The 21,924-nt window shown below is 43.2% G+C and overlaps 1 protein-coding gene across 6 annotated transcripts in view; it reads left to right on the top strand.

Moving 5' to 3' along the window:
* The window catches only part of Klhl8 (kelch like family member 8), a 58,948-nt gene extending 42,754 nt beyond the window's left edge, over positions 1 to 16,194 (top strand). For all 6 annotated transcript variants that reach the window (XM_052735564.1, XM_052735562.1, XM_052735560.1 and 3 more), the window contains 7 exons: positions 921 to 1,107; positions 5,452 to 5,595; positions 7,253 to 7,364; positions 11,274 to 11,442; positions 11,631 to 11,790; positions 14,914 to 15,115; positions 15,797 to 16,194. In XM_052735564.1, coding sequence (XP_052591524.1) covers positions 921 to 1,107; positions 5,452 to 5,595; positions 7,253 to 7,364; positions 11,274 to 11,442; positions 11,631 to 11,790; positions 14,914 to 15,115; positions 15,797 to 15,920 — 1,098 coding nt within the window. In that variant the 3' untranslated portion in view covers positions 15,921 to 16,194. The remainder of the gene's footprint in view (positions 1 to 920; positions 1,108 to 5,451; positions 5,596 to 7,252; positions 7,365 to 11,273; positions 11,443 to 11,630; positions 11,791 to 14,913; positions 15,116 to 15,796) is intronic.
* The last annotated feature ends 5,730 nt before the right edge of the window (positions 16,195 to 21,924 follow it).

The raw sequence follows: 21,924 nt of genomic DNA, 5'->3' as shown, positions 1-21,924 counted from the left end.
TCCTAACAATTGTAGATCTATTCTGAAAAAAAGCCACATGGCATCACTTTGCATGCTGAAGTTTATTCTGAAACTTCAGGAATGTGTGTTATGATTGTCACTGTGTTGTAGCTGTACTGTGGGTACTTTGGTAAGGAACTAACAACGAGGCCTTCCAGGACCTGTACCCCGTGGTCCATTTCCTTCCTGCTGTCTCCTCTTGTTCTCCCTCCACCTCTTCCTCCTTTGGTTGACTTTGTTTACTGAGAAGTAAAATGATGCTACCTGAAGAGGAATAGTTTCACTTACTTACCTTTTTCTGAATTAATGCTTTGTTAAAACTTGATAATTGATAAAAATACTGGATCAGGGTAGGGATGTAGCTCAGTGGACAGAATGCTTGCCTACCATGGATAAAGCCCTGGGTTTGATCCTCAGCACAGCCCAAGGCAGACGTGGTGATGCGTGCCTGTAATTGCAGCACTTAGGAGATAAGGCAAGAGGAGCAGAGCTGGGAAGCATCCTGGGCTACACAGCAGGTTTGAGACCAGCCAGGGCTGCGTTAAAATGTGTCTCAAAACAAAACAAAGCTAAAACCATTGGGTACTTAATTCAGTTTGTTGTTTGGACACAGAGTCTATATAGCCCAGACTAGCCTGGTACTCTGTCACTTAGACTGGCCCCAAATCCAGAGCCCTTCTCTCTTGGCCTCCCATATTCTGGGACTGCAGACGTGAGTCACCAGCTCAGTTATGCTCAAATTTAATAAAAAGTCTTAATGGTGTTATCAAAATCTTAACATATTAAGAGCAAATTTATTTATATTTTTATTCAGAGGAAGAAAACATATTCAAAGCAAGATTATAATTGGATTTTTTAAAGCATGTGTAACAATTATTTTCAACTTCTAACTTTCCACTTGTAATTGTTCATGATCGTAGGTTCGTCTGCCATTATTGCCAGTTGATTTTCTTATGGGTGTTGTGGCAAAAGAACAGATTGTCAAGCAAAACCTAAAATGTAGAGATCTCTTGGATGAAGCAAGGAACTATCACCTTCATTTGAGCAGCAAACCGGTCCCTGACTTTGAGTACACGGTCCGCACTACCCCAAGGAAGCATACGGCTGGTGAGTAAATTATGCTCATTTCAGCCACTTGCCAGAAAGGGCATTTGATATATCTGAGGGCTGGGTTAGTCAGAAAGGGCATTTGATATATCTGAGGGCTGGGTTATGTATGCCTAAACTTAATAGTCAGATAATTTGGGTCTGAGTGTCTTAAGATAATAATTAGTATGTAGGTTTATGTGTGTATCCACGATTCTTAATGTACATCATTTAGTTTTACTAACACAGCAATTTCTTGGTTTTTTGAGTTTGCTTTAATGAGACAGAATCCCATTGTAGCCCAGGCTGTCCTTAAACTCACAGCCCTGCCTCTGCCTCCTGAATGCTTGATCATAGTCATGCACTGCTGTGCCTGGCTACAATAGCCAGTTTTTATAAAAGACTGTAAATTCTACAGAGTCTGGAGTAATAGCTTTTCCTCTGAGGTCCTCCCTGATTCTTTGGCCACCATTTGTGCCTTTAGAGAGCTTTGTTGGAATTTGTTTGGCTATGTTGCTTTGTAATCTGTTTATTGACATGTCTTGAGATTGACATGTTCTTAAGAAATGGCTGAAGATCTTTAAGGCTCGTATCTATAGTGCCAAACTTTGAGCTTGACACACATTACATATTTCAGTACTTGTCATTATATTTTACCAAATCAAAGAAAAGCATAAAAACATTTGTATGAAGGGCTGTTAAGCCCTTAGAATTTAAAACTCTTACATTTAAGGAGCATACAGCTTCACATTAGTTATACCACTTTTAGACTTTATATTTCCCCAAGAAAAGTGTGTGTGTGTGTGTGTGTGTGTGTGTGTGTGTGTGTGTGTGTGTGTGTGTGTGAGATGGGTATACAACCCAGGCTTGCCTGAAGTCCCCGTGTATCCCTGGCTGACCAGGATGAGAGAACATTAGTGAAGTCCAACAGCTCAGCAAACGGAATCCTGTACAGAGGTTTCCTCTGCATTGTTACCCAATAGTGATGTGGGACTAGCCTGATACCACAGAAAAGGGTTCCTTCAGTATGAGCCCACCTGCTTCTGGAGATGTTCTTCTAAATAATTAGCCATTGTTTCTTCTTTTTATGTTAGTAAGTAGAATTAAGGTTTTCAGTTACAGCCAGCAGCACTTTTAGTTATGTCTTTAATCCCAGCACTTTTTTGAGAGAGAGGGAGGTAGATTTTTATCTTGTGAGTTTGATGCCAGCCTAGTCTACACAGTGACTATGTAAACTTCCAGACCAACCATGTCTTTAAAAAAGGGTCCTTTTTTTTTTCCCCATCACGGAACTCTATTTTTGTGAATCCTGTCTCATACGTTTAAGATGTTTAATTAAAATCTTTAAGTCCACTGTTTTCTCTGCTGGTTTGTTTGCTGTGGGGTGAAGCCCAGGGCTCTGTGCATGCTAGGCAAGCATTCTACAAACCCAGATTTAAATTCACCATCTCAGCAGCCTCAGTTCATGCCAAAATATACCAAATGTCAGTGTGTGGTCTCATATATCATAAGAACATTACAGAGCGGGTTTTAACAAAGGACTCAGCCTTTTATGAGGTAGATGGTGTTCTTCCATTTAGGGAAGAGACAACCAGTAATGGGGCTGGAATTTTCCAAACTAGACAGAAACCACATTTGTATTCTGATATTTTTGCCTCCATTTTAGCTTTTTGTTTGTTTTTTTCTTTCATAACATGTTCAAAGGTGACTGATGTAGTTTAGAAAAAATGTCATCTGAGATAAGATTACATTCTGGGATTCTATTCCTGCCGCTGTTAATCTTTCGAGGCCTTGGTTTATTATCAACTTGACTGCGTGATCTTTTAGGTCTCCTCTTACCTGAGCTTCTCTGACTCAAAGTGTTGAATTAGTGGGAAAGGGAGCACGAGTGGGTCAACTCACTCATTTCCGTAGTCACTCAGCAGACATTAAATGCCTCCTCCGTTGCAGACTCTGGAACGGGCTGTAGAAAAGCAGACAAACAGCCTGGTTGGGGAAAGATAATTGAAGAGATAAATTCAGTAGAGGAGTGCAGGTGCTTTGCTGGGGCCACCAAGTGCGGGGTGCCGAGTGGTGGTGGCTACTTTGTAAGGGACAGGAAAAGTTTTAAAGAGAAAGTAAAGCTCAGCCTTTGTTTTAAATAATACATAGATGGTCTTCAGGATGCCAGTTAGCGGGAATGCTCTTCAGAAGCCTCCTTTACCTCCCCAGAGTGCCAAGGACATGCCAGGCACTATCTAGTTAGTGTGTAAATGCTCACTTCCATGGTGAGCACATGCCAGGTACTGTCTAATTCGTGTGTAAATGTTCACTTCTACAGTGAGCACATGCCAGGTACTGTCTAGTTAGTGTATAAACACTCACTTCCACAGCTGAGCACATGCCAGGCACTATCTGTTAGTGTGTAAATGCTCACTTTGAAACAGCTGAGCACATGCCAGGCACTATCTAGTTAGTGTGTAAACACTCACTTCCACAGCTGAGCACATGCCAGGCACTATCTAGTTAGTGCATAATGCTCACTACCACAGTCGTACTCTAGTTTGGGGTGGCAGTTGTCAGCGTATGGACATTTCAGTCATGTGTAGGTGAATGATAATTACCAAAAGCGCTGTAGGAGCTCCAAGGATGGGCACTGGATGCATGCGCTGGAGCTTGAACTGTTGGTAGGGTTAGACTAGAGGGCATTTATGCTGTGATAAAGGCATCATTTGTTTTTCTTGCAGTCCTGAGGATGATTCCCAGCCCTCAGACAAACATTCTAACCCTGAGCACATCTCTAGTTTTACCTTGAAGGCACTCAGAGTGTGATGAAAACGGTCACCCCCAGGAGCCTGTTAGAAATACAATCCTTAAATCTTTCCCTAAATGACTGAATCAGAGACTCTGAGGGTCAGACCCCAGATCTCTACTTTATACCTTCTGAATACTGATTCTGAATTACATTAAAGTTGCTTTTTCTCAGTTGTGATAAATAGATATAAAATATGTCATTTTAACCATTTTTACAGTTCAGGGCATTTGCTGAAGTTTTTGGGTAGAGGTTATGGGAGAGTGTTGAAACAGTCTTTTATCGGATTGTCCTTGTCTTTGTTAGGGTTTTATTTCTGTGAAGAGACACCATGACCACAACAACTCTTTTTTTTTTTAATAATTTTTTTTTTGATATTTCGAGACAGTTTCTCTGTGTAGCTTTTTCCTGGAACTCACTCTGTAGCCCAGGCTGGCCTCGAACTCACAGAGATCCACCTGCCTCTGCCTCCCGAGTGCTGGGATTAAAGGTGTGCACCACAACCGCCCGGCCACAGCAACTCTTATAAAGGAAAACATCTAATTGGGGTGGCTTACAGTTTCAGGGGCTCAGTCCGTTGTCATCATGGCAGGACATGGTGGCATTCAGGCAGATATGGTGCTGGAGGAGTAGCTGAGAGTTCTACACCCAGATCCATGGCAGCAGGAAAAGAGAACAGCAAACTGGGCCAGGCTTGAGCATCTGAAACCTCAAAGCCCACCCCCAGTGACACACTTCCTCCAATAAGGCCACACCTACTCCAACAACGCCACACTTCCTAATAGTGACACTCCCTGTGGGCCTATGGGGGCCGTTTTCATTTAAACCATCACAGTTCTGTTGGCAGTCTAGAAGCAAAATGACTTCTTAGTGAGGACAGGCTGGATCTTGCAACTGAGCTGTAGCTGGTGGAGACCTGCACCGAGATAGTGGCAGCTTGACAGGCGTGACATGTTGGGAAAGGAAGGAAGGAGATGCTCTGGGCACACTGGTCTCAGGGCTCTGTAGGCTCAGGTGGCAGCATAGCTTAGGCATGTTAGTTGAAGATACCGTGATACGAGCAATTTAACACAGAGATGAACCTCTCCTGAGAGTGTAGACAGTGATGAGTGGGCAGTGTGTGGAACATGAAAGCAGAAAGGAAACCTGGGTGTCACAGGCACCAAAGAAAGGAATTTCCCAAACAGGTGAGTGAACGTACTTGACTCTGCATTTATGTTCAGTGGGGAGGCTTTAGAGGTTGATTAAGGCGGGCAGCTCCGCAGTGGCCGGGACAGAGGCCCTCTTTGCATTATATGAGTATGTGTGTCCTTTTTCCTAGACAAAAACAAGTGAAATGACTGTTAGGACTTTAGCAAGGACACTTGTAATGAGCGAGCATACAGAAAAGGATAGATAACTGATGAATCACATTCTTTGAGAAGTTCAAGGAAAGGGGACAAAAAGAAAATTAGATTTCATAGCTCACCCTTTAAAAAAGTTACTCAGAATTTGACAATTGTTTTCCCCACTAATTAAAAATAAAGTTTTAAAAAGCCATGCTATTGATCTGTGTCTTGTGGCTTTGCTTTCAGGTGTGCTGTTCTGTGTAGGTGGTCGAGGTGGATCTGGTGACCCCTTTCGTAGTATTGAATGCTATTCTATCAACAAAAACAGTTGGTTCTTTGGACCAGAAATGAATAGCCGAAGGCGGCATGTGGGTGTGATCTCTGTGGAAGGTGGGTCTGTTGTTGCTGAATGATATCGTAAAACCATGGTGCTTTTCTTAATTACACGAGCTTTGAGATTTTCTTTTTATAAGGAAACATATTAACTGTAAAGTATTTTAATATATTGATGAAATTTTTGAGTGGTGGTCATTTGCTTGCCTCTGTCCACAGATGCTTGGCATGTTGGTATAGAAATTAGTATATTGCTATACAAATTATCAAATTGGTATATAAATTTTAAAATGAGCAGCTGGAAAGCAAAATTCTTGTGGCTGGGCATGGTGGCACATACTTATAATCCCAGCATTTGGAGACTGAGGCAGGAGGATTTTGGTTCCAGGCCAGCCTGAGCTACATGGCAAGACCCTGGTTCAAGTTGCCAAGGGCTGGAAACGTGTCTCAGTGGTAGAACACTTGCCTTATGTATGAAATGTCCTGGGATCAATTATCGTAAATATTTTAGTTCTAAATCAGTTTTAGTTTTTACTAAAATTTTCAAGAGAAGGTCCCTTGTGTCTTGAAACTCACTGTGTACCTGAGGCTGACATTGAACCTCTGATCTTCCTGCTTCTACCTCTTGGGCTGGGATCACAGGTGTGCACACCACATCTAGTTTACTCAGTGCTGGGAGCTGACTCAGGGTTTCCTGTGTGGTAGGCAAGAACTCTGCCAACTGAGCTACATTCCTAGCTCCTTAGTTATTTTTTATATATTTTAAGAGATTTTTTATTATTTATTTTATTGTTTGTTTATTTATTTGTTTATTCATTTTTGGTTTTCTGAGACAGGGTTTCTCTGTAGCCCTGACTGTCCTAGAACTCGCTCTGTAGACCAGGCTTGCTCAAAGTCAGAGATCTATCAAGTGCTGGATTAAAGGTGTGCCGCCACCACCACCCAGCTAATTTTATTTTATGTGTATGACTGTGTGTCTGCATGTATGTATGTACACCATGTGTGTACGTGGTGCAAGAAGAGGCCAGAAGAGGGCATCAGATCCCACTGGAACGGGGTTCTGGACAGTTTCGAGCATCAGTGTGGTACTGTTGGGTTGTCTGCAAGAGCACCAAGCACTCTTGACTGCTGAGCTATCCCCAGCCTCTGTGTTTTCAGAAACATTAGGACTCTCATAAAATGAAGAAACGGTGATTCTTAAAATCCTTCTAACAATTTCTCTAGGGTTCTGAAGTTAATTAATTTTTAGTAATGATTTAAAATCTTGTTTCTCTAACTGTACAGTGTAGGAAAATGCCGAGGCAGCTGAGGATATAGTTTGGTGATAGACCACAGTCTTCTCACTTTCTGTATTTTTTTTTACTCAGAAAAAGGTTGGTCATTTTGTATTAACAGTTTTATATTTTCCTTATTTGTTGTTAGCCTTTTTCCATTTTATTGACCTGTTTTGAAAGCAGAATTAATGATTTCATTTACTATTTGAGAAAAAGTGGTGAAAACCAAGAATGATGTTTGGAAGCATTATAGCTGTACACACAAGGACATGTTTATTGAAAGCTTGCACTGATTTTTCACTTCCTACTGATGACCTCAATTCAATGTTGAGCAGAAAAAAATGTTAAAAGTTAATTTATTATGACATTCTAGTCATGTATTGTTTACATGTAAACAGTAACACTTGGGAATTAAATAAAAATACTTCTTTTTTTGACAGGTAAAGTGTATGCAGTGGGTGGACATGATGGAAATGAGCATTTAGGTAGCATGGAGATGTTTGATCCTCTCACTAATAAATGGATGATGAAGGCGTCAATGAACACCAAGAGGTAGGTCCCTGCAAATTCCTATTGAATTGATAGTGTAAAGTTAAAAGACAATACTGAAAAAAAAAATCTTATTTTGAAGTTTTCTTCTAAATTTAGAAACTTATCCTTCTCAAGCCCGTTTTGGCAAAGAATCACAATTTTTTGTATTTAAGAATGGAATCATAGGGGGCTGGAGAGATGGCTCTGTGGTCAATAGCACTCTTCCAGAAGACCAGGGTTCAATTCCCAGCACCCACATGGCAGCTAACAATTGTCTGTAACTCTAGTTCCAGAGGATCAGACACCCTCACACAGACATACATGCAGGCAAAACACTAATGCACATAAAATAAATAAATGTTTAAAAAAAAATAATGGAATCATAAGGATGTAGCCAGATGGATCAGCAGTTAAGGTGTGTGCAGCTCTTCCAGAGGTTCAGTTCACAGCACCCACATCGAGCAGCTCACAACCACCTATAACTCCAGCTTTGTGAGGCTGACACCCTGTTGTGGACTCCTCCAGCACCTGTACACACATGTGCGTGCACACACACTCACACACGCACTTTCAAACTGGTTTGAATGGACTTTTGCCTTTTAGTTCCCATCATGGTAGTCACAGTCTTCTGTAGGAAGCCTTGCTGCTCTTTAGGAAACTTTTTGTTTGAAACGACTTTAGGTTTTTTGTTGTTGTTGTTTTTGGTTTTCCAGAAAAGTTGCAAATATGGTAGCATTCCTTTTTTTGTTCATTTTGTCTAATTTTATTTAAAATGCTTTTTGCACTCATTTATTTATTTGGTGGAGGAGAAGGGAGGTGCATGCCTCCCTGCACCAGGAGTGCATGTGTGGAGGTCAGGGAGAGCTCACAGGAGTCAGTTCTCTCCTTCCATCATGGTTTCCAGGGGTCAGGCTCAGGTCATCAAGCTCAGTGGCAAATGCCTTTGTCTGCTGAGCCACCTCAGCAGCCCTTGGTATTGTGCTCTGTTTCTTTTTGTTTTGTTGTGTTGTATCGAGACAGGATCTCATGTCTTCCAGGCAGGCCTTACACTTGTTATCCAAGAGTATGTAGAGTTCCAGGTGTCAGGTATTCTCAGCTGAAGATCATATTACCTCCTCCGCCAGACAGTTACTGCTAGTATCTCATAGGCAGAGCTCAGGGATGCTGCTAAAAGTCCTCCAGTGCTGGAGGGTAGCCCTCTAGAGCTAAGAATCACCTGGCTTGAAGTTCCTGTCATGCCAAGGTATATCCATATATCTTTCACCCAGTTTCCCGTATCTAACATCTCACAGCTGGAGTTCAGTGTCAGAAATAAGCATCGATGCAATGCTGCCAACTTTTGCCAGTTTTCCAATACATTTTTCTTTATAGATTGTGTGTGTGTGTGTGTGTGTGTGTGTGTGTGTGTGTGTGTGTGTGTGTGTATGTGTGTGTGTATGTACATGCGTGCATGCAAGTGCCCACTGAGGCCAGAGAGGACATCAGATCCCCTGGAGCTAGAGATACAGTTGTCTATAAGTGGGTTAACAAGACTGCCAGACATCAAACTCCAGTCCTCTGCAGGAGCAGTGAGTGCTCTTGACCACTGAGCATCCCTCCAGCCCCTCCTTATACGTTCTTAGGTTTCTAATCTGTTTCACATACCTCCTTTATTGGCTGATAATTTGATGCCATATGAATAGAAAATGAAGCAGGTATTTTTGTCTTGTTTCTGACCTTAATGAAAATTCATGTAGTGTTTCTCTCAAACATGATACTAACTAGCACTAAGGCTTATTATTATCTTGTTAAGAAAATAGCTCTCTCAATTTCTGTTTTCTTTACAATTTTAAGATATATTAAATTCTCATCTTTAATAAATTGAACTATATTTTGATTATTAGAGCTTGTCTAAAGGGGAGAATGTTAACTACATGATTCAGTAATTAAGCCTCTTATAAATTTGTATTAATGATTTGAATAGTAACTTCCAACATCTAGATGAAAGAGCAACTAAAATCATGTCACCAAAACAGGATTCAGAAAAGGCAGTAGCCCCAGGAGACAGCTCTGTATCATAGTGCTTACCTGACATGCCCGAGGTCCTGAGTTGAATTCCCCAGCACCACTAAGTGCAGCCAACAGTGGCAGCTCCCAAAACAAGCAAACCAAATATTCTGTAGACAAAACCCTCAAGGAGTGTCAAACAAGGGTGTATATTAAAGCCTAAAACGTATCAGTTATAACAGGACTACATGGTGGGAGATTGGGTTTGTGGATGTTTTGTGCAGAGTAGAGTAGCTGGCTTGTGCCAGTGTGAAACATAGACCGTAAAGGAGAGGGGTAGTGTGTTTACAGTACAGTTGTCTACAGTAAAGGAGAGGGGTAGTGTGTTTACAGTACAGTTGTCTACAGTAAAGGAGAGGGGTAGTGTGTTTACAGTACAGTTGTCTACAGTAAAGGAGAGGGGTAGTGTGTTTACAGTACAGTCGTCTACAGTAAAGGAGAGGGGTAGTGTGTTTACAGTACAGTCGTCTACAGTAAAGGAGAGGGGTAGTGTGTTTACAGTACAGTTGTCTACAGTAAAGGAGAGGGGTAGTGTGTTTACAGTTGTCTACAGTAAAGGAGAGGGGTAGTGTGTTTACAGTTGTCTACAGTAAAGGAGAGGGGTAGTGTGTTTACAGTACAGTTGTCTACAGTAAAGGAGAGGGGTAGTGTGTTTACAGTACAGTCGTCTACAGTAAAGGAGAGGGGTAGTGTGTTTACAGTACAGTCATCTACAGTAAAGGAGAGGGGTAGTGTGTTTACAGTACAGTCGTCTACAGTAAAGGAGAGGAAGAGAGTGTTTACAGCACAGTTGTCTACATTCACAGGAGTGACGAGAGCTCAGGGAGATTATAATCACATTGCCCTTCATGCTGTGCTGGCCATATGATGATAGCTGCATTGTTCTTTATGCTGGTCTCTGTCAACTTTTAAACTTTTACTTCAGGTGCACATTTTGCAATTAATATCTGTTTATGCAGAAATATAGGTTTATAATTTGAAAATAAAGTGTGTACAGGGATGAACAAAAAGTTGAATGATGTAAACACAGGGCTACCATAAAGATTAGCAGGTTAGGAGTACACCCGAGAACATGCTGTGTGCCAATAACTGGGACTAGAGCATCCCACACCTTTGACCAGGGAGCTTAAGGAGTGGCAGAGCTGAGGTTTGCGTTTCTGATGTTTCCAGGGAAATGGGGGGGACCTAAAGCCAACTCTAAGTTAAGTGTTTATCCTCCGAGGCCTCTAAGGCTACTGTAGCATTTAGAATAGCTCAACTTTTGGTGGCTATAATTTGTCCTTTTTTATTGTCCATATAACAATGAGTTAACTTTCAGTAGGGGCTAAGTCTTTCTTTCAAAGAAAAAACAAATGCTCTTCAGAAATAAAGCAGTGCATGCAAAGCACGTGATGGAAAAATGAACGTTCTTTGTACAGCGTTTTAATGAAACTGCAACAAAATGAACTCATGGGTTCAGACCTGAAGTTGGCTTTTTGAATCCATAGCCGACTGCTCTCTTATCAAACCATTGATTCCTCGATTATATAACTATCTATTTGGTAACTGAACACTTTGGATTTCTTTATACTATTCTGTTGGGTTTTGCATTATTATTTGTTCTGAGTTTAGGGTTAGGATGTAGCTCGGGGGTAGAATGCATTCCTGTTAGATGCAAGGCTTTGGGCTCAACCCCAAGAAAAAGAAAAAAACAGAGCTTGACCCAAGTTTCCAGCAGCCTGTGTAGGCCATGCACTGTACAGGTCAAGGGATCTGAGCACATGCTCAGAAACTTTAGTACATTTTAAAACATTGGAAGAAAACCACATGCTTTGATGATTATCCTCAGAAGTGGTTTGCATTGATAAAACTTTCTTGTTTTACTCATTTTTTTTTTTTTTACAGGAGAGGAATTGCTTTGGCCTCCTTAGGGGGCCCAATATATGCAATTGGAGGGTTAGATGACAATACTTGCTTTAGTGACGTGGAGAGATATGACATCGAATCTGACCAGTGGAGTACAGTGGCACCAATGAACACTCCCCGTGGAGGCGTTGGCTCTGTGGCTTTAGTGGTAAGTGACACAGCCACTTCCCATGGAGAGGCACCAACCCCGTCCATGGTCACCATGGTCTGATTCACGTCAGCAGCTGCAGGGTTGACTGTATACCAAATTGCTCATGAAATACCAGTTTCCCTACATTCTGCTCATCGGTTAGGACTGTAGATCGATCCAACTGATGCATGTTCTCCCTCCTTTAGAACCATGTTTACGCAGTGGGTGGCAATGATGGAGTGGCCTCCTTATCCAGTGTGGAGAGGTACCACCCACATCTGGACAAGTGGATAGAGGTCAAGGAAATGGGTCAACGAAGAGCAGGCAATGGTGTTAGTGAACTTCACGGCTGCCTATATGTTGTTGGTGAGTACATGTCATCTCTCTAATCTGTCAAGACATACGGTGACAAATGCCATAAAATGACACAGTAACAAACTGTTATCTCAATCCGTCCTGAGATGTGCTTTTGAATTCTTAACGTTGACATTAAGCCTTCTTGATTCCAGTCTTCATATTTAAAACTTCTGCCAGGTGTAATGGCACATGCCCTTAATCCGAGCACTTAGGAGGCAGAAGCAAGTGGGTCTCTGTGAGTTTGAGGTCACCCTGATCTACGTAGTAAGGTCCAGGCAAGCCAGGGATATATAGAGAGACCCTATCTCAAGCAAACAAACAAAAATCCCAAAAGAAAAACTTAGATTATATCTAAAGTAGGGATTGCATTCAAATAAAACATATATTTGTAAATGTAGAAACATAAATTAAATATGCTTTGCTAAAACCAATCCTAAAAGGCCTGAAGACTTGTTTTCCTTCCTGTTCATTTCAAAGCACATTACAATTTCAAGAAAGTGAGTGGCTTTTCCGTGGGAAGTAGTGTTAGTCTTTCTATTGCCGTCTGACTGATTGAAGTGCTGGATTAGAAGGACTTCTAGAGCTGTGCTTCCTCGGATTCTTAACCTGCATCGGAACCATCTGCACTGGATGAAAAGGAGGCAGCCAGGGCCTGGGTTGTAGCAGCCTCCTGAGGGTGCTGCAGTGCAGTGCTCCCCCGCAGGGCTTCACATGACTGTGAGCTGTCAGAACTGTCTCTGGAGGTGGAGACAGTGCGCTCTAGGCATCTTCAGCTGTGCCCAGCACAAGCCTTGCTCTGTTGTCATTGGTAATCTCCCTTACAGAGAAAGAACTATGCTCAGAGGTCCTTAGCATGTTATACATCCTGGGGGCTGCTGAAGTGTACTGGGAGGGTTATGTTATAGTTCTTGGTAGAAGAGTGGGTTATTGTTATTAGTATTTAATATTTGCAAGTAGCAGTAATGCTGAGCCTCTCTGTGCTCTTGCATGAAAAGGAAGGGAAATAACAGTTAACCTCACCCTCACCTCCTTTGCACTGCAGGCATTGCAGAGACAGTGGTGTGCGATAGTGTGTGGAAACCAAAGTTCTTACAGTGTGTGTGCAACCTTTCACACTTCCAGACTAACATAGGTCAGCACCGTGTGTCACATGGTCACAGGAGTGCCGTTTTTGCTGCTACTTAAAAGTCTTTGGGACCTTTGTAGCTAAAACAGATGTGATAGAAAGAACAACTCAGATTGAACATTAAAGCAACCCTCATCATGGAAGCTGTAGTGTGACCCAGTGAGTCAAACAGTTTACCCTTTAGTCCATACATCTTTACTTGTAAGTGTTCACTGCAGTGAGTCATTGGTTGGTTCGAGGCCTCTGGCATCTGCTACACCCTTGATACTGGGCCCTCACTGGGACTCCTCTTGGATATCCTGTTGTTGTCCTGTGTCATGGAGGTCCTGTAGTTTTGGATCTTCAGGTCCAGTTCTTTCACGTGCTCCAGCAGATCATAGATGGGGTAGATGTTGGGGTGGGCAAACTCATAGCTCTGGTTCTGGGCCTGAGTGGTAGCTGAGTTGGTCAGCTTGCCTACTTTCCCTCATTAATACCACCAGGGTGAGCTCTCCAGCATTGCCCCGGCTAGCTCACCCACTCCAGCAGGCAGCAAGGAGCGGGGCCAGTTCTCTGCTCTCATGCCTTCAGGTGCCAGCTTACCTGCACCCACACCACCAGGACCAGCTCTCTTGCTCTGTGCTGCAGTTGGTGAGGTGCAGGGCCAGCTCTCCTGCTCTTGTGCCCCCAAGGCCAGTTAGGCTGACCTTTTTTTATTTATTTGTTTGTCTGTTTGTTTGTTTTGTTTTGTTTTGTTTTTTCAAGGCAGGGTTTCTCTGTAAAGCAGTCTTGGCTGTACTGGAACTCACTTTGTAGACCAGGCTGACCTTGAACTCAGTGAGATCCGCCTGCCTCTGCCTCCCGAGTGCTGGGATTAAAGGTGTGCGCCACCACTGCCTGGCAAGGCTGACCTTATTTTTAAGGAAATGATCACAGGGAAGCAGCACTTCCTCATATTAGGAAAACAGGTTGAGTCACTAAAGAGAACTGCTGCTCACTTAGAAGGGACCTGGAAAAGATGGAGGTTACATAACAGTTGGGCATCACTCAGGAGTGGGCTAAGTTATGCTCTATTGAAAAGTTCTTACCCATAGACTATATTACAGGAGGAAGACATGGCTTTGGCAAACATAGGTGAGGATTCAGCCATAGCCCACCGGCTCAGCAGTTTTGCTGGCAAGAATGCTTAGTTTTAAGAAGAGCCCTGGAAAATGAGTTCCTTTCTCTGGATGGGCCTCCTGGTTTGGTGAGGGTCAGTATTTCTCAGACCTCCCTGCACACAGAGGGAGCCCATCTTCTTGCCCCTCAGGTAGGATTATGAATGGCTGCTTCCTTCCTATAAATCGTCTTTCCTACAGCAACTCCTGTTCTTTTTCACTTGAGACTTTAAATCCAGGCATGGTGGTATACACCCACAATCCCAGCACCGAGGAGGCTAAGACCTCTCAGTTTTTGCAACCCTGCCTCAAAACCTAGAGAAAAAAAGATCCAAGACTACTGTTAAAGTACAATACTGACTACATAGAGTTGACTTGTAGAAAATTGTAGTTGTTGGTGGTAGCTAGGTATTAGGGTAATCTTTTTTTTCTGTAAATCACTCTAAAATAGCTTTGAAAGCATATGGTGATGGCACACACCTTTAATCCCAGCACTGGGGAGGCAGATCTCTGTGAGTTCAAGACCAGCCTTGTCTACAGAGTGAGTTCCAGAACAGCCAGGGCTACACAGAGAAACCCTGTCTCGGAAAAACAAAAAACAAAACAAACCAAAAGCTTGAGGGTTTTGTTTTGTTTTGTTTGAGACAGGGTCTCTCTACCTAGTTCTGGCTGTCCTGGAACTCATAATGTAGACCAGGCTGGGCTCAAACTCAGGGATCTGCAGGGCCTGCCTCTGCCTCCGAAGTGCTGGGATTAACGGCATGTTCTACCAGGCCCAGCAAAAGCTTGAGTTTTATAAGCTGTTGAGTTGAGACTTAGTTGTCAGTTTTTATGAAATGCAATTCCATTTTTTAAATATTTCTTTCATAGGTGGTTTTGATGATAACTCCCCTCTGAGTTCAGTTGAACGGTATGACCCCCGAAGCAACAAGTGGGATTATGTGGCAGCACTCACGACTCCCCGAGGAGGAGTAGGCATCGCAACGGTGATGGGCAAAATCTTTGCAGTTGGCGGTCACAACGGCAATGCATACCTAAACACAGTGGAGGCATTTGATCCAGTGCTGAATAAGTAAGTAGCATCCTGTTTCCTTAGTGGAACGCATCATTTCATGTTATTAAGGCTGAGCTCTTTGATTATCCTCTGGGGTCACCCTCTCTGAGTGGGTACCCAAGACCACAGGTAGAATCAAACTTGACATGGATAGATAGCTCTGCTTCCCCTGCCATGCATGCTTAAGATAAAGTTCAGTGCTGAAGTCAGGCATGGCAGAAGGTGAACCATTACTAATAAAATGGAGCGTGTTTAGCAGTATGCTGAAATCCATTTGCCGGCGTCACTGCTCTTACACTCTAGCACCATTATTAAGTAAAACAAGGTTATTTGAGCAAAAGAACTTGATACCATGATAGTTGTCCAGGTCCTCAGTGACCAATGAGTGGGTAGCATCTACAGAAATGACACCCCAATCAGGGGCTATCCTAGGCAAGGCAGAACAGCATAGCATTTAAAGCTTACCAAGTGGCTTATTTCCAGAAATTCCCATTTAATATGGTTTACTGTGGAAAACTGAAGCTGTGGGAAGCAAAGTTGAGACAATAGAGGAATGCTATGTTACTAATATAAAGTTTGAGGAGACCTCTTTTCCCTCTGGAAACTTACTGTCTTTTAAAACCAGCCCAACAGTCCCAAATATTGTCTTTGGTTGGGATCCCAGTGCTGTGTGGTGACAGTCTTGTCCTGTCTTTCCAGGTGGGAGCTGGTCGGACCTGTGTCCCACTGCAGGGCTGGTGCCGGCGTAGCCGTGTGTGACTGTTTAACCAGCCAGATCCGAGATGTAGGTCACGGGTCCACTAATGTGGTGGACTGTATGTGACGTGAGTCCCAGCAGCAACTGTGCAACCACACGGGATGCTCGGGAAGACAGCCAGCATTTGATACGGCCCCTCTGATTTGCGCGTCGGCAGCTGTGGTGTGGGTACACCTTGTGGACCCATGGCTGGAGAGTGGTAGTCACCAAGTGGTGTTTCCTGCTCTAGCACATAATGAAGCCGTCTGTCTTTGAACCCATTCTTGTTCTGAAGACGTTTCATGTAGTGCCAAACCTTAAAATAGCTGTTTATTTTGATGAATAAAATTTAATTTATTGAGTTTTATCTGTTCTTTCTCCTGAAGATACTAGCTTCAGGCAGCAGATTTTTCCCTGAGGAGGGATAAGTCTGCTCATCAACATAAGGACTTGAGGCTCATTCGACATGGTGCTGATGAATTGATGTTTTGCTTTTTGTCTCTAGATGGTGACTTTTAGTTCTTGAGTGTTTTCCAAGTAGAAAAATGTGTGTTTCTGAGGCATTCCTGAAACCATATTAGTGTCTGTAAGAAGTCCTTTGTTTCTGTTTGGAGTTTTAGAACTACAGAACGCAGCCATGCTGGGCCCTCACCAAGTGTACTGGCTGTTCTTAGGGCTGTGGTTTTCCATTTTTCCCATCTCATGCAATTGTGCGCCTGAGAATGTCTTAGTAACAACTTTAGACTAGCGTAGTCCAGTGCCCAGTGGGGAGACTTGGAAAAGGAATGTGTGACACATGTGACCACCTAGGGAAGAAAACCTCAAGGGTCCTTTCACCTTGGTCTCTGGTTTAGTCGTTGGGTTTTGGACCCAGGATCCATTTTCTTCTTATTTTGTTATTTGTTACTGTCTTGGTTTTCTAATTGTACAAAGCTGCATTTATTTATTATCAGGAGATGAATGCATTTTTACAAAAGCCCTTTATGTAGTATAGTTTGATGATTAGTTCAAGTTTGTCATTAATTAATAAAATATGTTATTGGTAAAAACAGAGAAAATGGAAACTGCTAGTTCTTTTTCATCATTTAATATCTTGCAATGTATTTATTGAAACTTAATTTCTACAAATAATATTTCTACAAATCTGAAACTCAGCATATTGATAATCCCACTGTGACATAACAGCTCTTCATTGTTTTTGTTTATGTGTATATGTGCGTGGTACACATGTGTGGACACATGTGCACTTGTGTTCACATTCATGTGTAGGTACAGGGTTAACATCAAAGACTTTCTACATTGCTGTCCATCTTACTCGCTGAGGTAGACTCTCTCAGTTGAACCCAGAGCTCATCTATACAGCTAGCTTGCCTCACGCATCCCCTTCTCTATTTCCAGAGTGCTGGGATTATCTATAGGCAGCTGGCTTCACCTACCTGGTAATCATGTGGGTACTGGGGATCTGAACTCTGGCCCAGTGCCTACCAGATATATCAAACCGAAAACAAACCCAAGTGTTCAAATTGGTATCATCTGGCAAATTTTAAAGTCTCCATATTGGGCTATTTTTTTATTGTCAAGTTTTGTTTGTTTTGTTTTTATGGAGAATGATCCATGATAGCTGTAGTTCCTGTTTCAATGGAGTGAATTTAAGTATACAGCAAATGAGAATAAAAGACTAAATAGCAAGCCACAGAAAGACAGGAGAGCATCCCATCAGACTCTCACCATCCAGCAGAAACCCCGGACACCCAGACACCCATAAGGAGGGTCCCAGGCCTTCAGCTGTTCCCACCACAGCATTTTTATATCACAGGATAAGCAGTAGCTGAGTTTCTTGCATTAGGAACGTGTCTGAGATGATTTGCCTCCAGTTCAAGACAGCAGTCTTTTTACTTTTTTAAAATAACTTATTTAAATTTATTTTATGTGCATTGGTGTGAAGGTGTCAGATCCCTAGAACTGGAGTTACAGGCAGTCATGAGCTGCCATGTGAGTTCTGGGAATTGAACCTGGGTCCTCTGGAAGAAGAGCCAGTGCTCCTAACCTGAGCCATCTCTCCAGCCCCAAGTCTTTTGACTTTTACAATGTACACACCTGTGCTCGATACCACAGCGTCCTCACTCATGACTTGTTCTGCTTCTCTCCCTTTCTCACTGGGCCAAGGAGCACAGCAGCCGCCCATCCCTGGACAGGGGTCTTGAAGGGCACGCTGAGAAAAATGTACTTGGGTCTGAAGGGGAGGGATGGCGGCAGCTTCAATTCCAGAGCCAGAGTCTCAGGGAGGTTAAGCAGCACGTGGTGGCTTGCTGGTGCAATGTGTATTGTGTGAGCCTCTGAGCAGGTTTGGCTGGGTCAGTGTTCGCTAGTAAAGCTAGCTGTATTCCAGCCAACTCTCAAAGCATTTAACCATAACACTTGGCAGACTAGCTACATCTAGCTGAATGTGGAGAATGACTTGAAACGTGGCTGCTGTCAGTTTCTCATCTAATAGATTGCTGTACACTTGTGGTTACTGGCATGCATGTTGTATTTATTGTCAGGGCCAAGGATCATAATATCTCATTTGATTATTTAAAATATTTTCCTTAGCAGACTCCTATCATATGTAGAGAGTTTGTGTGTACTCCATTTCGGATTTTTACTAGACAGTGGTCATCTAACGTGCTCCGTCTGTACCCTTGTCTCTGAAATACGAAGTACTCATAAAAGAATGTGAAATAAAGGGAACACTGGCAGTCAGAAGCATGACCTTGAAGGCCCGACAGCAGCAGAAGAAATAAACAGGATCAGCAGGTTGTCTCCTTAAAAAGACATGCTTTGAGGTAAGAATGCAGTAGAGGAACAGTGTGCTTAGATGACCAGTGTGCACACAGAAACGAGGAAATGACATTTCAGAGATGATTACTGTGGGACTCCTCGTGTTAACCACAGATGCTAACACCACTTACCAAAAACTGCTGTAGAAGAGCTAAAATACTGAAATTATAAGTGGAAAAATACACTGGTTTTTGTTTTTTGTTTTTTGTTTTTTGTTTTTTTGAGGCAGGATTCTCCATGTAGCTCTGGCTGTCCTGGAACTCACTCTGTAGACCAGGCTGGCCTCAAACTCACAGAGATATGCCTGCCTCTGCCTCCCAAGTGCCGGGATTGGGATTAAATGCATGCACCACCACCACCTGGCAGGAAATATTTATAAAATTTTTTTTAATGAGGTCTTGCTGTGTTGCCTAGGCTGGCCTTGAAAACCTGGGCTTACCAGGCAGTGGTTACGCACACTTTTAATCCCAGGACTTGGGAGGCAGAGGCAGATAGATCTCTCTGTGAGTTTGAGGTCAGCATGGACTACAGAGTGAGTTCCAGGACAGCTAAGGTTTCACAGAGAAACCCTGTCTCGGAAAAAAAAAAAAAAAAGAAAGAAAGAAAGAAAAAGAAAATGTGGGTTAAGTGATGTGCTTGCCTCCACCTTCCATGAAACTGGGACCAGTGCACTGGACCCAACCTCCTGTGTACTATTTCTTCAAGACACATTTCTAGGCTCCTTTGTGGGGGCCCCCTTTAGTTGTTAAAGCCACACTTTACTGTATTGACACTCTGACTTTCTAAAGAAATTAGCATTGTCTTTCACTGGTTTATGTAACCAATTGCTTATTTTTTTTTTAACATTTGAGTAAATATTATTTTACTCCTAAGGAGTGTAATTCATTTCCTTAATTCCTAGGTGAACTATGAACTTACAGTGAGTGCTGTTAATGCCTCCATAAGAGATTGTTGCAGTTGTACAAAATGCTTGTGTAAGTGACAAAATTGAGTATTTTCTTTTTGCTTTGTTTCTCTAGGACTGATTAAAAGAAAAGAAAGTGTTTAGTATCTAATCATGTGGTGTTGGTGAGGAATGTTTGAATGGGTTCTCATACCAGGCTTCAAGGGAGGTAGTAGATTCCAGGTACATCTGTTTAAGCAGGGGAGAGGCACATGGGTATGGAAGAAATTGGAGTGAGGGGAAAGCTAACCCAATGGAAGGATGCATGAAAAGCTTGTGGCCACTTACTGTCTCATAGTCCAATTAAAAGCTGTAAGTGGGGGGATAGCAGAGTGCGTGTTATATGAAGGAGGGGGAGAGTGTGCTGGAGGTTCATATGTTAGGATAGCAGACTGCATGTTATATGAAGGAGGGGGAGAGTGTGCTGGAGGTTCATATGTTAGCAGACTGCATGGTATATGAAGGAGGGGGAGAGTGTGCTGGAGGTTCATATGTTAGGATAGCAGACTGCATGGTATATGAAGGACGGGGAGAGTGTGCTGGAGGTTCATATGTTAGGATAGCAGACTGCATGGTATATGAAGGACGGGGAGAGTGTGCTGGAGGTTCATAAATTAAGTGGGGATTGAACAGGATGTGGAGGGGAGGAGGAGGAGAGGGGTAGTGGGAGAATTAACCAAAACTCAGGGTGTATGAAAATGTCTTATGCAGACCCACTACTCAGCTAATTTTAAAATGTAACTTAACAGCTTGGATGAAATTGCCCTGCCTGGGTGACAGTTCTCCAAAAAGAAAACCGCAGTGCAAGGCATGGGTGCCCCTGAGTTCCTGCTCAGGGGTTAGGGGCTCCCAGCAGCACTGGTGGTGGCCGGCTCTCTGGGTATGCTTTTCCCTTCACTCATGTGTGCATGTGCGTGTCGCTTGTCGGCGTAGTCGTCCATAGTAACGGGAAACAAAACAAAGACACTTATTTGCTGTTTTACATATAATGTTCACCTTAAAATATTTGTAAATATTAATTACATGTTTTTCCCTGGTCTCTGAGTTTAGAAGTGTGTGAGTGTGTGTATGTGTGTGTGTGTGTGTGTGTGTGTGTGTGTGTGTGTGTGTGTGTTTATGGAGAGGCTGTTTCGTGTAACTTTAGTTTTTCAGCAAACTAGGAAGGTACTCTCTTTGACTGTTTGAAATTTCCTGTTCCTTCTCCGTGTCTGTGTGTGTCGTCCGTGCACACTGAGGTCGTGTGTCGTCCGTGCACACTGAGGTCGTGTGTCATCCGTGTACAGTGAGGTCGTGTGTCGTCCGTGCACACTGAGGTCGTGTGTTGTCCGTTTTAAGCAGTGCGTTTGGAAATGTCTGCCTGCTTTGTCAGTTGTCACCTGGACTTGGTTGGCTGGTTTTGTTTGTTTGCAGCCCTAGGGTCAGACCTGGGGCCTTGCTTGCTCTGCTAGTGAGCCTCGTCTTCCCCCTTGGCTTTGAGGCAGGAGCTCCGTAGTTGAGGCTGACCTATGTGATCCTGCCTCAGCCTCCCAGGAGCTGTGCTCCAGTGTGAACCACCACGCCCAGCTCTTCGTGGTCTTGGGCTCATTATTTATTACTGGTGCCCACAGATCTGTAGCTGTTTCAGATATTGCCTTAGTTTCCCTGTTCTCACCTGCTGTTGAGGGCACAGAACTACCAGTTCCAGCTGGTTCCTCAAGGTGACTCCCCTGTAGCTAAAGTTTTCCTGGTCCTGCCTGGCCCACGGTCAGGACAAATCTCTCTCACCTGCCTGTCCCGCAGCTGCTCAGACCCAACCGAGTAAACACAGAGACTTGTATTGCTTACAAACTGTATGGCTGTGGCAGGCTTCTTGCTATCTGTTCTTATATCTTAAATTAACCCATTTCTGTTAATCTATACCTTGCCACGTGGCTCGTGGCTTACCAGTACTTTACATCCTGCTCCTCATGGTGGCGGCTGGCAGCGTCTCTCTGCCTCAGCCTTCCACTTCCCAGACTTCTCCTCTCTCTTTGTCCTGCCTATACTTCCTGCCTGGCTACTGGCCAATCAGCATTTTATTTATCAATCAATCATCCATAGCACTCTCCCAGTGAGTGCCTAGGACCCTGGTCCCCTGCCTGGTGAATTGGTGCAGCTGTGTCCATTGAACAGGTTTTATACTTTGATTGCTGTGCTCTAGAGTCTCTGTGAAGGATTTTGTATCTTCCTGGCTCTGGCAGTGTTGGGGGGGGGGGGTGTTAAAGGAATTCAGAAATGTTGCCAGTATTATCTCTATCATTCCAGAACCCCTTCCTTTTAATTTTTTGGGGTTTTTTGAGAAGGCAAAAG

Source organism: Peromyscus californicus, unplaced genomic scaffold (assembly GCF_007827085.1).
Source record: "Peromyscus californicus insignis strain IS unplaced genomic scaffold, ASM782708v3 Scaffold_13__1_contigs__length_99412109, whole genome shotgun sequence".
Classification (NCBI taxonomy): Eukaryota; Metazoa; Chordata; class Mammalia; order Rodentia; family Cricetidae; genus Peromyscus; species Peromyscus californicus.
This window is presented reverse-complemented; position numbering and strand designations above follow the sequence as displayed.